The 17,604-nt window shown below is 47.1% G+C and overlaps 1 protein-coding gene across 2 annotated transcripts in view; it reads left to right on the top strand.

The window, feature by feature from the left end:
- The window catches only part of KRAS (KRAS proto-oncogene, GTPase), a 49,139-nt gene that overhangs the window by 20,164 nt on the left and 11,371 nt on the right, over nt 1-17,604 (top strand). For both annotated transcript variants that reach the window (XM_048499541.1, XM_048499542.1), the window contains exons 3-4: nt 14,510-14,688; nt 15,554-15,713. In XM_048499541.1, coding sequence (XP_048355498.1) covers nt 14,510-14,688; nt 15,554-15,713 — 339 coding nt within the window. The remainder of the gene's footprint in view (nt 1-14,509; nt 14,689-15,553; nt 15,714-17,604) is intronic.

Genomic DNA, 17,604 nt, shown 5'->3' with positions numbered 1-17,604 from the left:
AGGAGATGCTAGATGAGGCCCGGGCGGCTTGCGATTCTCTGGCATCAGCCCTGCGGCTGTGCGGCGTGGCTTGAAATCTCCACCGCTTTGCTCAGTTTTCACAGCGCTGCTGGGGACCGGCGTTATTTTGCTGCTACAGACTAACGAAAGCAGCCACCTCTCTAGGTAGCCTGGGCATGCGATCCTATCTTATTACCCATTGTTGCCATTTTCTTGCCTTTCTCCAGGAGCAGCAGCGGCGTGGTGGTTAAGAGCAGGTGCATTCTAATCTGGAGGAACCGGGTTTGATTCCCCGCTCTGCCGCCTGAGCTGTGGAGGCTTATCTGGTGAACCAGATTAGCCTGGGCACTCCCACACACGCCAGCTGGGTGACCTTGGGCCAGTCACAGTTCTACGGAGCTCTCTCAGCCCCACCCACCTCACAAAATGTCTGTTGTGGGGAGAGGAAGAAGAAAAAGAGTTTGGACTTATATCCCCCCTTTCTCTCCTGTAGGAGACTCAAAGGGGGTTACAATTTCCTTGCCCTTCCCCCCTCACAACAAACACCCTGTGAGGTGGGTGAGGCTGAGAGAGCTCCAAAGAGCTGTGACTAGCCCAAGGTCACTCAGCTGGCGGGTGTGGGAGTGTACAGGCTAATCTGAATTCCCCAGATAAGCCTTCACAGCTCAGGCGGCAGAGCGGAGAATCAAACCCGGTTCCTCCAGATTAGATACACGAGCTCTTAACCTCCTAAGCCACTGCTTGTAAGCCACCTTGAATCTCCTTACAGGAGGGAAAGGTGGGGTATAAATCCAAACTCTTCTCTTCTAAATGTTAAAACTATAGTAGATTAATAAACAGTAGATTAATAAACAGATGATAGAAGAACAGATGGCGACTTAAAAAACCCAATGTAGCTTGTAGCCAGTAATAAACTTACTGGCTCTTGTGGGTTTTCTGTGTGGCTGTGGTCTGGTAGTCTTAGCTCCTGACGTTTCACCCCCATCTATGGCTGGCATCTTCAGAAGCGTCTCACTGGAAGATGTGTTTCTCTCCTTGCCGTAGTGTGGAGTCAGGTATGGACACACCTTGCTTTTATTCCTCGAATCTTTTCTTCCCTTTAAAGGCAGGTTCCCACCATAGCTTCCTGGCCCACTGAGTTCCCAGTCAATCACGTGACAGATATCCTTGCAAACTGAACGAGTGCAAGTTTGCCTTGAAATAAAGAGAACTTCCGAGCTAATAAAGTTGCACGTAAGCCTGTACGATCTTGCATTTCTAGAGAGGGAGAAGAACGAATTCTGATTCCTCTGAGGCATAATTGTGTGATTGCTACTGGTGATACACAGCCAGTGAGTTGTAGACCCTCCGCTTTGTTGGAATTGTACCATATGTAGTACAGTGACATAAACATGTGGTAGATCACTAGTGTTTTGAGTTACCGTGTTTCCCCGAAAATAAGACAGCGTCTTATATTCATTTTTGCTCCCAAAGATGTTCTATGTCTTATTTTCAGGGCATGTCTTATTTTTCCGCTCCACAGCTGCATGCTCTGGTGTTCTGTTCGACAGGCATGCTTCCAAACAAAAACTTTGCTACGTCTTACTTTCGGGGGATGCCTTATATTTAGCACTTCAGCAAAACCTCTACTATGTCTTATTTTCCGGGGATGTCTTATTTTTGGGGAAACAGTATTCCTTACAGTGGCTTACCTTTTCGTCACACACAGTGCAGTTTGAAAGGCTGCGGTACTTCTTTCCTTCTCCTTCTGTTTAGAAGCTGGGTGTTTGCCATTCCCTAACCCAATTCTGTCTTGCTTTTGAAAAGACGAGATATTCTGCAGCCTCTGCTTTGCATGTAGAAAGCCCCTGACCTTCTTGAGCGGAAATGATCTTCAGCGGAAAGTCTGAGATTCTTTTGAGCTGCTGGGGAGCCATTGCTGGAATAGACAATCCTAAGCACGATGAACCTAAGGCCACAGTTTTTCATATATCATATATCTTCCCAAGAGTCGGCATTTCTAGACCCGCTATCATCATCATCATCATTATCATTATCATCATCATCATCATCATCACTATTACTATTACTATCACTATCAATATTAATATCAATATTAATATCAATAGTAATATCAATAGTAATAGTAATGATAATATTAATAGTAATAGTAATAGTAATGATAATATTAATATCATCAATATTATTAGTGATGGTGATGGTGGTGGTGATGATGATGATGATGATGATGATGATGATGATGATGATGATGATGATGATAATAATAATAATAATAATAATAATAATAATAATAATAATAATAATAATAATATAATACCGCCCTCCCCCAGAGGGCTCAGGGCGGTGAACAACAAGCATAAATAGAGCACAATAAAATCAAGACTAAAATCAGTTAAATATTAATTAATCTGGCTCTATATAAAATAAACCCCACCCCATTAAAACGCAGCACACTAAATCAGCATAACAGCTGGCACCTACAATCAAATCCCCTAAAAGAGAGATTGGGGGGGGGGGACGGCAGGATCCACTGATGTTATAAAAGGAGGGGGGGAGGGGGCCCATCAGCGGCCAGCCTCCCCAAAGGCCCGGCGGAACAGCTCAGTCTTACAGGCCCTGCAGAACTCACTGAGATCCCGCAGGGCCCTGACAGCTGGAGGGAGAGCGTTCCACCAGGCCAGGGCCAGGGCTGTAAAGGCTCTGGCCCGGGTAGAGGCTAGCCGCATCATTGAGGGGCCAGGGATCACCAGTAGGTTGGCCTCTGCCGAGCACAGAGACCGGTTCGGGACATATGGGGTAAGACGATCCCGCAAGTACGGAGGTCCCAGGGTGAATTTTTTAGGGCTGGGATTTACCCTGCATTGTTAATATCATTTCTATCTTACCAGTTTGACCCGAAGTGGTTCTGAGCCTTACCTCAGCTGATTGTCAAATTGATAACTGAGTTACTGCACATTGCCCAAGACTAGATGACACACATATCCCAATCTTGCTCTACGTTGATGACGCAGTCCTTTTCTCTTGCTCCAGGGTAGGTCTCCTTACCTGCTTCAATGATGATCACACCCAGAGGTGGGATCCAGCAGGTTCTCACAGGTTCCCGAGAGTAGGTTACTAATTATTTGTGTGTGCTGAGAGGGGGTTACTAATGGGTGATTTTGCCACGTGATTTTTGCCTTAGTTACGCCCCTCCTCTCAGCAGTAGCGCGCAGAACTGGAAGCAGTCTAGCAGGAGGTGCACCGGCGTGCGTGGCAGCCTGCGCCTGCATGCATTCGTTTCCCGCCCAAGGACCGGTGCAGCGGCTGCGTCCTTGCCACAGCCCCGCCCCGGAATGCCCCGCCCCTGGAATGCCCGGCCACGCCCCCATCGTTCCCCGCCCAGCCCCATTGGCGCTACGCCACAGTTTGAATCCCACCACCATGGGAACCTGTTACTAAAATTTTTGGATCCCACCACTGCTCACACCAGCAATATTCTTGCCCTGAACTTTGAGAAAGCCAAGATCCTCATATTGTCGAAGGTTTGGAGACCTATCCGCTGGCCCTTACTTGGGGCAAGTTAAGCAATTAAGATATTCCATCGTGGGACGGGACGGGAAACTCGTCGGGAGGTAGCAACCTTGGCAAGTGAGAGCAATGTTGTGGTGATATTCCGCTTTTTCCTCGACAGGGGCCACAAATATGTCCCTGCTGCCCTTAAGGCCTTTAACGCCAAGGTAGGTCAGCAGTTGCTCTACGGGGCACCTATATGGATCGGTGCTTGGAACCACACTCAGTTGAACTGAGTTACTGTCAGGAAGGTCAGGACCTTTGTGGGGTCCACTGTCGCTGACCCCCCACCCACACACCTCTTCTGCTACCTGTCCATACCAGTGCTCCCAACTGCTGTCATTGAGGAAAGACTTGTGGGTAGTTCATAGTGGTTGTGCTCCCAGTGACAATGGTATAAGTCAGTGCTGGCGAACCTATGGCACGGGTGCCAGAGGTGGCACTCAGAGCCCTCTCTGTGGGCACTCACAGAGTGCCCCCCCCACACACATCTAGGCTAGCCTAGGCTGCTGGGCTCAATTATTAACATTAAACCCAAAACCTAGTTTTGGGGAAGCAGTGTAAGTAACCCTGTTAAGCACTGTTAAACCCCACTGGTTTTCATGCAAAGAACTAAAGCGCGATCCTTTACCTTGGAGTAAGCTCGGTTGCTGGCAATGGGGCTTGCTTCTGAGTAAACCCTCCTAGGGTTGTGATTCACCCATTGGAAGAGTTGCACAGTTGCTTCAATATGCTTACTTGCAAGTAACGCGCGCCTCGGAGCCAACCGTGTTTTCTAAACTAAAACCTCAGTATTCAGGTTAAATTGCTGTGTTGGCACTTTGCGATAATTAAGTGGGTTTTGGTTTGCAGTTTGGGCACTCGGTCTGAAAAAGGTTCGCCATCACTGGTATAAGTAATCTCAGCTGCATACCCTAGCCAGCGCCACTGGGGAAATGGTGGGCGGGTTACACCGGCATAGGCTGCAGTGCGTGTCAGTTTGCAAGTGGGAGAAAGATGCATGAGCAGGTGGGGGGGGGGGATCATGTAGATTTGGGGATGTAAGGGAGGGCACGGGGGAGCCCTGGGGCTGGGCAGATGAGGGTTCCTGAGTATTGTGTGCCTGGGGGAATCACTGAAACCACCTCTGAGCTAGGTAGCCAAATAGGTCTGTCCATAGGGAAGGTAAAGAAGGGAAGAGGAAGAGTTTGGATTCATATCCCGCTTTCCTCAACCATAAGGAGCCTCAAAGCAGCAGCTTAACAAACTCATTCCCTTCCTCTCCCCACAACAGACACCTTGTCAGGCAGGTGGGGCCAAGAGAGTCCCGAGAGAACTGTGTCTAGTCACCCCCAGCAGGCTTCATGTGCAGGAACGGGCAAACAAACTACATCCACCAGATTTAGAGTCCGCTGCTCATGTGGAAGAGCGGGGAATCAAACTCAGTTCCCCAGATTAGAGTTCTCTGCTCTCAACCAGTACACCACGCCCGCACTTCATATTGTTTATTCTGTGCAATAAAGGATTCTTTTTATATACATGATTCTACTGGTGGAACTCTCTGTCTTGTGACACCAGAGCCCTGCAGGATTTAGCTCAGTTCCACGGGGCCTTTAAGACAAAGGCGTGCAGTTGCGTGCAGTGACAGTTAGACATTATAAACTGACCTCCCTTTTCTCTCCCCCCCCCCCGTCCCGTGGGCAACTGGATCCCCCTTGATTTATACTGTAGTGATCAGCCTGACTCTACCCCCCTGATAAGAATTCGTAGGTGCCCCATTGGCTAGTCAGAGTCATGTTTTATTGAAATAGTCAGGGTTTTTGTTTTATTTACCTGTATGCTATTTGTTAGAATAGAATAGAATAGAATAGAATCTTTATTGGCCAAGTGTGATTGGACACACAAGGAATTTGTCTCCGGTGCATATGCTCTCAGTGTACATAAAAGAAAATACATTTGTCAAGAATCATAAGGTACAGCACTTAATGATTGTCATATAGGTCTAGTAAGCAATCAGGAAACAATCAATAGTAATAAAAACATAAAATGTAAAATCATAAAATAAAATGAAATGTCAGCACAGGCTATAGTCATACAGTCATAATTGGGAGGAGATGGGTAATAGGAATGATGAAAAAAGTAGTGCAGTAATTATATAATAAATATATAATAAATAGTTTGACATTATCGAGGGAATTATTTGTTTAACAGAGTGATGGCATTCGGGAAAAAACTGTTCTTATGTCTAGTTGTCTTGGTGTGCAGTGCTCTGTAGCGACGTTTAGAGGGTAAGAGTTGAAACAGTTTATGTCCAGGATGCGAGGGGTCAGTAAATATTTTCACAGCCCTTTTTTGACCCGTGCAGTATACAGGTCCTCAATGGAAGGCAGGTTAGCAGCAATTGTTTTTTCTGCAGTTCTGATTATTCTCTGAAGTCTGTGTCGATCTTGTTGGGTTGCAGAACCAAACCACACAGTTATAGAGGTGCAGATAATACTGTTATTATAATAACAGATAATAACTGTTATTATATATCAGTGATGGCGAACCTTTTCGAGTGCCCAAATTGCAACCCAAAACCCACTTATTTATTGCAAAGTGCCAACACGGCAATTTAACCTGAATACTGAGGTTTTAGTTTAGAAAAAATGGTTAGCTCCAAGGCGCGTGTTACTCAGGAGTAAGCTTGGTGGCTTTGCTTTGCAGTCAGTGGCTTTGCTTTGAAGCAACCATGCAACTCTTCCAACGGGTGTATCACGACCCTAGGAAGGTTTACTCAGAAGCAAGCCCTATTGCCGAGCTTGCTCCCAGGTAAAGGATTGCGCTTTAGTTCTTTGCATGAAAATCAGTGGGGTTTAACAGTGCTTAACAGGGTTACCTACACTGCTTCCCCAAAATTAGGACTTAGGTTTAATGCTAATAATCAAGCCCAGCGGCCCAGGCCAGCCTAGATGTGTGTGTGTGGGAGGGGGGGACTCTGTTTGCGCGTGCCCACAGAGAGGGCTCTGAGTGCCACCTCTGGCACCCGTGCCATAGGTTTGCCATCACCGTTGTATATGATCATTGCTGTAAGCTGCCCTGATCCCAGGTCATTGGGAGAGGAGGATGGGATATAAATAAAATGTTCTATTCTGTTCCCACCTGAGGACTGGGAGTGTTTGGAGACAACGCTGAGAACGTTGCTCCTAAGAACTTACAGTATTGGGGAGAGGGCGTGTGGGTCAAGAGGACATTTTTCTCAATGGATTCTTTCCTCTCTGTGGTTCCTAATGGGCCCCCAACATGGTTTGATCAGTGTCTTTGAAACATCACAAAACTAATCAGGTTTGCTGCAACCAACCACTGGCGTAATGCCCATTGGGCAAGGTGGGCAGCTGCCCAGGGCATCACCTTGTGGGGGGCATCAAAATGCTGGGTTCGTTTTTGGGTATTTTAGTGGTTTTCCATTTTTGGCCTGCAGGGGGCGCAGTTTTTAGGCTAGCGGCACCAAAATTTCAGCGTATCATCAGGAGACTGTCCTTATGCTACCCCCCAAGTTTGGTGAGGTTTGGTTCAGGGAGTCCAAAGTTATGGACTCCCAAAGCGGGTGCCCCTATCCACTGTTTCCAATGGGAGCTAATAGGAGATGGGGGCTACAGTTTTGAGGGTCCATAACTTTGGCCCCCCTGAACCAAACTGCACCAAAACTGGGGGGTATCATTAGGGCAGTCTCCTGATGAGACCCTGAAAGTTTTGAGACTGTGCCTTCAGAAATGTGCCCCCCCAGCCTGCAACCCCCATTGACAGCAATGCAGAAAACTCAATGCAGAACAAAGATTCTTGGGCAAATTTCGGGATGTTCTTGCAGGGAGGGCATTCTTGGACGTATCAGCACCAAAATATCAGGGTATCATCTGGAGACTGTCGTGATGGCAACCCCAAGGTTTGGTGCAGTTTGGTTCAGGGGGGCCAAAGTTATGGACCCTCAAAAGGGTAGCCCCCATCTCCTTAGCAAAGAATGTGGGATGGGGTACCCCCTTTGAGGGTCCATAACTTTGGACCCCCTGAACCAAACCTCACCAAACTTGGGGAGTAGCATAAGGACAGTCTCCTGATGGTAAGCTGAAATTTTGGTGCTGATATGCCTAAAAAATGCACCCCCTGCAGACACCAATGTCCTGGTGCAAAAAAAAATTGGTCATGGTGGATTGGCCGCCCATGGGGGTGGGGGGGGGGCATCCAACTCAGGTTTTGCCCAGGGCTACAGTTTGCCCAGGGCTGCCTTGTTACGCCCCTGCAACCAACCCACCCTGACGCACGCTGTCCGAACCAGTCCAATTACAATTCAAACTGTCCAGTTTTAGTTGAAAGTCAGAAATAGTCCAAGAGAAGATGACTGGCAGGGAGGGCTCCTTCTCCCTGAAGTTTCCAGAGCTGGTGTAACCTCAGCTGGTGGGTTCTGTGGGGCAGAACTTGGAAGGAGTTTGCAACAACAAATTTTAAAAAAACAAAATGGTTTACTTTCTTAACATATAACATCAACATTTAACATCACACTTCAAGGTCCTGTTCAGGTTGCATTTTCAAGTCCTTATATTTACAGTCTACTGATACTGCCAAGTCCAATTCTTTTTTGCAAGTGGGTTGGCTCCTGAAGACTCCAAGGGCTTGATGAACAGGATTCAACATGATGAAGGTTTCCAGGAGAACTCTCACCCATTGCAACCACAAAAAGAAACCCTGAAACAATAAACTCCAACATTTACAATATAGCAAAAATAAACTACCACCTTCCCAGTAGTTCCCAACAACATTGCAGTTACCTTAACAAGGTGTTAAGGGTTTATACCAACCAAGGTCCGAGTCTGGTAGCCTTGTCTCCTCCAAACTATGAGCTCTGCAGCCTTCTGCTGCTTTGAGTCTCCACCCCTTTCTGGGTCAACCCATTCTGAGCCTGGGGGTTACATTGGCATGTTCCACCCCTGACCCGGAACCTCTGGGAGATGCCAGGATGGCCGCCATCTTGCTTGCTCCGTATTGCTCCTGTTGGGACCTTTCTCTGCCTTATGTAGGGACCTACCTCATTATTAAGCATTTAGGCTAGAAATCTGGTCCTGTTTCCTCCATGTCCACTTTACAAATCAGTTGAAGACAATCTCTCTGGTAGGTTATGTGCAAGCTGAGGCACCTGATAGCTTTTGAGCTACATTACCTTCTTGTAACGGGGACCGTGAATTGCCTCTGTGCAGCTGGATGCAAATCGAACGCATCACTGTAATTGTTCTCCGAGGGGAATTATGCTTAAGGGACTAGGCAGAGCGATGCGTAGGCTTGAAAGCAGTAGTAGTTCTGCCTTACGAAGAAATTCTGTTTCTACCATGTCTCACTTTCCTTCCCCCTCTGTTTCACAGCGCCGGGTCCCGCGGGAACAGGGTTAAAAGCCTCTTCCTTTTATTTTGCCGCATCGCCATGCCCTTAAACGTCATAGATGTTCTGCCTCGGATACTACAGCTCCGAAACATTTTGAATTTTAGGCCTGGCCACCGGTAGATAATGTCCCTCCCTATCTGCCGATGCTTTCCCCTTTCTGACCGGCTTGCTTCCTGTCCCCCCCGCCCCCCGTTTCCTGCAGCATTCTTTCCATCTGTTGTTCCTCAGCATCTGGAAACAATCCAGCCTGGATATTGTGACGTTCTGTACTTCATATCAGTTGCCGAGACAAAGGAAAGATAGTTTAGTTTGGAAGTTTGCGGACTAAGAACGCTAGCCCTACCGCGATCCTGACTTTGCTCTTTTTAAAAAAGTGAAAATAAATAGAAAGGTGGGTTTCTTTTGTCTGTAGAGTGTCTGAAACAATCTGTAGAGCTTGAACTGCGCTATTTAAAATGGCAGATTGTTTTGTGCTGTTCTTACGAGCCATAATATATATATACACACACACAGTTCTTGCATAAATACTTTTAAATCTCTGCGGAACAGGTTTATGTAAACTGAACGAGTACAACATAAAGGGTGGAGTGGAGCCTTTAGCAGCGTTTTTAATATTATGGAAGCGGGTGGGGTTCAGGCAGTAATTGTTATCACAATTTAGGGGGGGTGATAAACCCCAAAGGTGGGGGAGTCTCTATTTTTATCTGTGCAACGTTGGATAGATTTGGAGAGAAGGCCTCTCTAGATTGTCTCAATGCTGCTTCTAACGAAAGCAGATTCCAGACACAGAACTGACTGTTTCTTGTGCTTGTGCAAAGCTTGGCGTAAGAGGGCAGAAGCAGCTGATGTCAATTTCATTCTTATGGTAACCGATGACAGGGCTGAAGGAAGTGAGTTCGAAAATGAAATTGACATCCGCTGAACCGCCTACGGTTGGGGAAAAAAAGAAATCAGTTTTGTAATTCAGATGGGAGCTGTAGTGCAATGATGGCGAACCTTTTTGAGACCGAGTGCCCAAATTGCAACCCCAAACCCGCTTATTTATTGCAAAGTGCCAACATGGCAATTTAACCTGAATACTGAGGTTTTAGTTTAGAAAAAACGGTTGGCTCCAAGGCATGCCTTACTCAGGAGTAAGCTTGGTGGTAGTCGGTGGCTTGGCTTTGAAGCAACTCTTCCAACGGGTGAATCACGACCCTAGGAGTGTTTACTCAGAAGCAAGTCCCATTGCCAGCAACGGAGCTTACTCCCAGGTAAAGGATCGTGCTTTAGTTCTTCGCATGAAAATCAGTGTTAACAGTGCTTAACAGGGTTACCTACACTGCTTCCCCAAAACTGGGTCTTAGGTTTAATGCTAATAATCGAGTCCAGCAGCCCAGGCCAGCCTAGATGTGTGTGTGTGTGTGGGGGGGGGGACTCTGTTTGCGCGTGCCCAAAAATAGGGCTCTGAGTGCCATCTCTGGCACCTGTGCCATAGGTTCGCCACCACTGCTGTAGTGTGTAGCAGAAATTACAAGGGTGTCCTCTGCTGGTCAGTTTATTCTCTAGCTAAATCTGGAAACTGCTGTGAATCTAGGACTTGAAGATTCCTCGCTGTTCAATGAGATCAACCAGGGTTTTGGGTTTTTTTTGAGGGGGGGGGGGGGGTTGGAATCCAGAAGGTTCCTCCTCTTAAATTTCTTTTCTTATATAATATTTTTATTTATTTTCTCAAATTTACAGACACGAAGAGGAAATATAAAACAAGGGGAAAAAATCCAGCTACCCATAAGTTATATCCAATACAATGGATCTTAAAATTATAACACTAATATCATTTAGAGAGAACGTAATTTTAAATTTTTGTTACCGTCTAACTTGCAATTCCAAAACAGCAACAAGCATCTAATAATCAATGACTTGTATCTTAAAATCGTTCACAAATTAACCATCTTACTATTATTATTGATCTTACATAATCAATTCGGCCTCAGTTAAAAAATACAGTTCTCATTTCTCATCAGACTCTTGTTTTGATCGTCTGTTTGCAACATTTGTTAGTTCGGCCACTCCTTTTAAATTTCTTTTTGAAAAACATAGGCACGGCATATCAGGAATTTCTCTTGCATACATTTCCTAGAAATTAATGATGAAGACGTGAAAGAGTTCACTCAGTGTTTGGCATGCAGCCCTGGTTATAACAACATCTCTCATTCCCTCCCTTACAGAGGTTGCTGGGTCTTTTTAAAAAATATATAGAAAATATTTATGAAGAAATTAATACAAGGAGTGGTGGGATCCAAAAATTTTAGTAACAGGTTCCCATGGTGATGGGATTCAAACTGTGGCGTAGTGCCAATGGGGCTGGGCGGGGCATGACGGGGGCAGGGCTGTGGCAAGGACGCAGCCGCTGCGCCGGTCCTTGGGTGGGAAACGAATGCACGCAGGCGCAGGCTGCCACGCACGCTGGTGCACCTCCTGCTAGACTGCTTCAAGTTCTGCGCGCTACTGCTGAGAGGAGGCTCTTTACATCTGGGCCCTTTTTCATCTAATGGAACTCGCCGTCCCTCCCTCTTGGGGAGGATTTAAAAATGGGGTTTTGTTGGACGCTTCTTATTATTCTTACTGCTGCTTTTAAAGGTTTTAGAAATTATATCTATAACTGTATTGAGATTTTATGCTGTACACCGCCCGGAGCCCCTCGGGGATGGGGCGGTATAAAAATCTAAATAATAAATAAAATAAAGAAATAAACTACCGCACAGTTGCAGAAATGTTGTGCAATTGGCCATGCTGGAAGGGGCTGATGGGAATTGTAGTCCATAACATCTGGAGTGCCAAAGGTTCGCCACCACGGGCCTAGGCATATTCGTAGAAGAAAGTGAATGGGTTGTTGCCCCAGGGCTAAAATGCATCAGAAGTATACAAGACAAAAGATAATGAAAAATGTAGGAGGGCGTCGGTGGAGAGAATTTCCTCCTTTCCTCTTCTCATAATTCTGGAACTCTCTGACGTCTAAATAAATCAACCAGTCGCTGGATTTGAGACAGACAAAAAGGAAATGCTTGGTCAATGTAACGTGGAAATAGTGGGGCCTTCGATGACACAAATCGCGGTAATGGCTGCCAGCTTAGATCGGCTTCAAAATGAGTCTGTCCGTGGCTATTAGCCGTGACGGCTAAGCGGATCCTCCATGTTCAAAGGAAGTAGACCTCTGAATGGCATGACAGGGGAAAGACTGCTGCTAAGGTTTACGGCGTAAGTTTTCTGAAGGCATTTGCCTGAATATTGTAGGAGAAGTGATCCCGCTACTGATGAAATGTTGGGCGGAACCAGCCAAGCTCCTCTTCGGTTTTCACGCTCCTCCGCTCAGCATGAAGACTCGGGTTCTTCTCCCCCCCCCCCCGCCCCAATTCTAGACCCAAGACATCGTGTGCAAAACGCTTTCCCTGCGCAGCTCTCTTAGCTCACGTCCCTCCTCTAGCTTTGCAGATGCGCACGAGCCTGCAGCATTAGAAACACAGCTTTGAGGCATTGCGCTGTGGTTCAGACAGATGACGTCAGGCCCGTGAAATGCGTGAAGAATTCCTGTAGGTGTGTCCCGGGTGAAAAAGATTCAGAAATCCCGGCGCTGCTGTTCCAGTCCTTTTGAGGTCCCTGTTTTATATAATCGCTCCTCTGTTCCAGTTATGTAAGCAAGATGCTTTTGGTGCTAAGAAAGCATGGTTGGAAATAGAGCAACAGAAAGGCGGGAGGCGAGAGGCATCTATGGAACGCATCATCCAACAGAATGTGTCATCCTGATATCTGCAGAACGTATCATCCAAATGAAGCAAACCAGAGCCCTGCTAAAGTGAGGTCCTTCAAACGCAGATCCAGTCCTTGCAATTGATAGGCGCCATTATGCCTTATGTGTGGCGGGATCGCCTGTGCCCAGCAGTGCAGAAGAAGAAGAAGAAGAAGAAGAAGAAGAAGAAGAAGAAGAAGAAGAAGAAGAGAAGAGTTTGGATTTATATCCCCCCTTTCTCTCCTGCAGGAGACTCAAGGGGGCTTACAATCTCCTTGCCCTTCCCCCCTCACAACAAACACCCTGTGAGGTAGGTGGGGCTGAGAGAGCTCCGAGAAGCTGTGACTAGCCCAAGGTCACCCAGCTGGCGTGTGTGGGAGTGCACCGGCTAATCTGAATCCCCCAGATAAGCCTCCACAGCTCAGGCGGCAGAGCTGGGAATCAAACCTGGTTCCTCCAGATTAGATACATGAGCTCTTAACCTCCTACGCCACTGCTGCAAACTTGTGAGAATCCATGCCGGTAAACTCAGGCAAATCTTGAGGGGGTGCAGGAAGGGAAGAGTCAGTGATTGGCTCTCTTGGGCCTTTTTTACATGCTCAGAGTAATGCTCATAGCCCATTGGGGTTAGGAAGGAATCCCCCCATGGCCAGGGATCTTGGAGGGGGCTTTGCCATGTAGGGTCACTGGGGAAGTGTGGGGGAAGGCAGTTGAGAATTTCCTGCATCGTGCTGGGAGCTGGACTAGATGACCTCGGTAGTCCCTCCCGGCTCTAAGTTTCTACCGTGTTTCCCCGAATATAAGACAGTGTCGTATATTAATTTTTGCTCCCAAAGATGCGCTATGTCTTATTTTCAGGGGATGTCTTATTTTTCTGTGTTCTGTTCGTCGGGCATGCTTCCAAACAAAAACTTGGCTATGTCTTACTTTCGGGGGATGCCTTATATTTTGCACTTCAGCAAAACCTCTACTATGTCTTATTTTTAGGGGATGTCTTATATTCGGGGAAACAGGGTAAGTAGTTATGAATGTGCCATTTGTTCAACCCGGCTTGCCTCACAAGGTGCCTGTTGTGGAGAGGGGAAAGGGAGGTGACTGTAAGTTGCTTTGAGACTCCTTAGAGCAGCGGTGACGAACCTATGGCACGGGTGGCAGAGGTGGCACTCAGAGCCCTTTCTGTGGGCACATGTGCACAGAGTTCGTCATGGGGGGGGGGCGGAAAATCACACACACCCCACACACATCTAGGCTGGCCTGGGCACAATCCTTTACCTGGGAGTAAGCTCAGTTGCTGGCAATGGGGCTTGCTTCTGAGTAAACCCTCCTAGGGCCATGATTCACGCATTCGAAGCGTTGCACAATTGCTTCACCAAGCTTACTCCCGAGTAACGTGTGCCTCGGAGCCAACCGTTTTTTCTAAACTAAAACCTCAGCATTCAGGTCAAATTGCCGTGTGGCACTTTGCGATAAAGAAGTGGGTTTTGGGTTGCAATTTGGGCACTCGATCTTGAAAAGGTTCGCCATCACTGCCTTAGATTATTAGAGCAAGAAGCGTGGTGTAGAAACTGCTGATCCTAGCCTGGCTCAACAGTCTGACCAACTCAGGTGCCAGTTCCGCAGCTTATAAACCGGTTTCCTGCTTGGTTCCTGGCTGGCGTACCCGCTTGCCTTTCCTTTCGCCTCTAGTCCACCTCTCCCGACACCTGGGACACGAAGGGCCCCTTTGGGGTTTTCTAGCATCGGCCCCAGGTTTCTTAACTTCAGTGCGTACTCGGCCGCTTAAAATGTTGTTTCTGTCTGTTTCAGGACTCATACAGGAAACAAGTCGTCATCGATGGAGAAACCTGTCTCTTGGATATTCTGGATACTGCCGGTCAAGAGGAGTACAGCGCCATGCGGGATCAGTACATGAGGACGGGAGAGGGCTTTCTATGTGTATTCGCTATCAATAACACAAAATCTTTCGAAGATATTCACCATTATAGGTAACCTTCGCTTGGGTTCACACTGAGAGCTGCTTTCTGCGACAGCGGAAAATGGCTTTGAGTTACTTGCTCTCTTGCCCCTACAGTGCTCCTGGCTAGAGGCTGATTTTAGGGTCGCCCACCTTCAGGTGGGTCTGGGGATTTCCCAGGATTACAGCTGATCTCCAGAGAGCCACTGTGATGTTGTGGTTGAGAGCAGCAGAATACTGATTGCTTTGGAGCTCCCTGGTGGAACTAATGAGAACCGCCACTCCTCCTGCTCCTTAGCCATGCCCTGTCCCCCTTCAAGTTTAATCGTACTGCTCCGTGAACACATGGATTTATTATTTATTTGTTTGTTTGTTTATTAGATTTTTATACCACCCTCCCCCAGACAGCTCAGGGCGGTGTACAAATAAACATATACAGACAGGGGAAGGTTAAAACCAGTACAAATATAATACAAGCCCTGTCTCCTTATTAAAACCAGTAACAGCAATACAGCCAGCATCCGAGAACTAAAACCGACACCACCACCCCCCGGGGAAACCGAAAAGGTCCCCACTAAAACGGGCCACATAATTAAAACAAACAGAGAACAAGGGGAGGAGACCGGGGGCACCCTCAGCAGCCGACCTCCCCCAAAAGCCCGGCGGAACAGCTCAGTCTTACAGGCCCTGCGGACCTCACCAAGGTCCCGCAGGGCCCGGACAGATGGAGGGAGGCTGTTCCACCAGGCAGGGGCCAGGCCCGTAAAGGCCCTGGCCCTAGCGGAGGCCAGCCGCATCATAGATTCTACACTGCCTTGAAGTCACGTGTGTCTTGCTCAAATAAAAACCTCCCATTGCGCTAAAGGGGTTTCTCCTTCCTTTTTTCCCCCTCCTAGGGAACAAATAAAAAGAGTGAAAGATTCCGAAGACGTCCCCATGGTGCTAGTAGGAAACAAATGCGACTTGCCTTCCAGAACCGTAGACACAAAACAAGCTCAGGATTTAGCGAGAAGTTACGGGATCCCTTTCATCGAAACGTCGGCAAAAACGAGACAGGTAAAGTGTGTGTGGGGTGGGTGGGAGTGTGTGCCAACTGGTCCTAAAAACTCTCTGCTGGAACAATCACCTTTGGGAAGACTGCGGCACCAGCAACAGCAGATTCCTAGCAAACCCACTGAAAATACGGAGCTGCCTTATATCGACTCAAATCACTGGCCTGCCTAGCCCAAAATTGTCTATGGTGACTGGCAGCGCCTCTCTGGGATTTAGCGGAGAGTTTTTCCAACGGAAAGTGTTAGGGCACAAATCTATGGCCCTTTTCCCAGTCTCTCCTCTGTCTTAAGCTAGCAGAGGGGTAGAAACCGCTTCTGTTGTATTTGACTGCTCCGTTAGCTCCCGGAGTTAAAGGTCCTCTCACATTTCACTGCCAATACTCGTCTGGCGTGAATTTGCATGAACATCTGGTATGTGCTCAGCGGCAGCATGTCGCAGCTGCAGCTCTGTCTGAGTTATTTTTAGGGATTTCCGTAACAGCAAGCTTGATCCAGAAGCGTCTTTCCAGCTGTGCGGATCGCAGAACGAAGGGGGAAACTGGCTTTTAGGATTGTGGTGACCCCGAACAAACCTCAGTTACTTGCTGAATAGCGCTGGGGGTTGCTCACGACGTGGGCTGTCTTAGCATTTGCCTGCAGGATCTATCCCAATTCTGCAGGGTCTGTAAATGGCAGCGGCAGTCTTTATTTTATTTATTTATTTATTATTAAATTTATACACCGCCCTCCCCCTAAGGGCTCAGGGCGGTTTACAACATAAAAGATGATAATACACTTTAAAATACAATATGTAATCATAAAAATGAACAACAGCAGCAGCTCAGAAAAATAGATGGCATCCAATAATCAAAAACTCCCTCTAAAAGGGAACAACAAAGCCCCAGATTGTTAAATTAAAAAGGGGGGGAGGAGGAGGGGGCACCAATCAGTGGCTGGTCTCTCCAAAAGCCCGGCGGAAAAGCTCAGTCTTACAGGCCCTGCAGAATTCATTAAGGTCCCGCAGGGCTCGGACAGCTGGAGGGAGAGCATTCCACCAGGCAGGGGCCAGGGCCGTAAAGGCTGTACCCATCTCAGCTGTCCGCCCTTCTTCATCTTCCCCCTTTCCTTCCCTTTTCTCTCTTTTGTTCGTTTGGTTTCCTTACTAATAAGGTTAGCATGATTTTCGAATCTAGAACGTTCCACCCTTTGCTGGGTTTCCCAGGGCACCATAGCTTTATGGCTTACTGTTACGCTGATTTTAGTGGAAGTGTGAATGTTGTAAACCGCTCTGGGCCTGTTTCAACAGGGATTAGCAGCCTAAAAATCTACGAATAAACTGGATAACGTGAAGGTGCAAATAGAACTGGTTTGCGAGCACCAACGCTGCTTTGTAGATGTTGGTTTTGTGTTTTTTTTTGCTTCCTAGATTTCGTGATGACCTTACTTTGATTTGGAAATCTTGTGTGTCTCTTCCTGTCGTCCTTTTTTTTTTTTTTTTTTACTGAAACGAAATTATTTTTTAAAAAATCAACTGCTGTGTATTAGGAATATGTCCAAGGCTAAACTTATGCACTGTGCGAGTTGGATGATTTGGTGTCTAATACAGAACTTGGAAATTTAAGTGTGTGTAGTCTGTCTCAGAAAAAGATGTTAGTAGGGTTGTATATTCCTCCGCCACAGAACTTAACATGTTGGACCTTCTGTGTTGTAGAATGCTCCGCCTGGGTCCCAGTGCCTACCTAGCCCATTTGAGACCGTTCATTGGACAAGACTTCCTTGCTTTACCTTAATTTTATGCCCAGTTTAGAAATTCAGTATGGCCGCAGTGCAAAGAGCATTAAGCCTTGAATATATTTCGTGTAAGTTTGGGACCTAGCTTCTGTGTTTTCTTGCTATTAGGGTAATATACGACTCAG

Source organism: Sphaerodactylus townsendi, linkage group LG06 (assembly GCF_021028975.2).
Source record: "Sphaerodactylus townsendi isolate TG3544 linkage group LG06, MPM_Stown_v2.3, whole genome shotgun sequence".
In the NCBI taxonomy this organism is placed as follows: Eukaryota; Metazoa; Chordata; class Lepidosauria; order Squamata; family Sphaerodactylidae; genus Sphaerodactylus; species Sphaerodactylus townsendi.
This window is presented reverse-complemented; position numbering and strand designations above follow the sequence as displayed.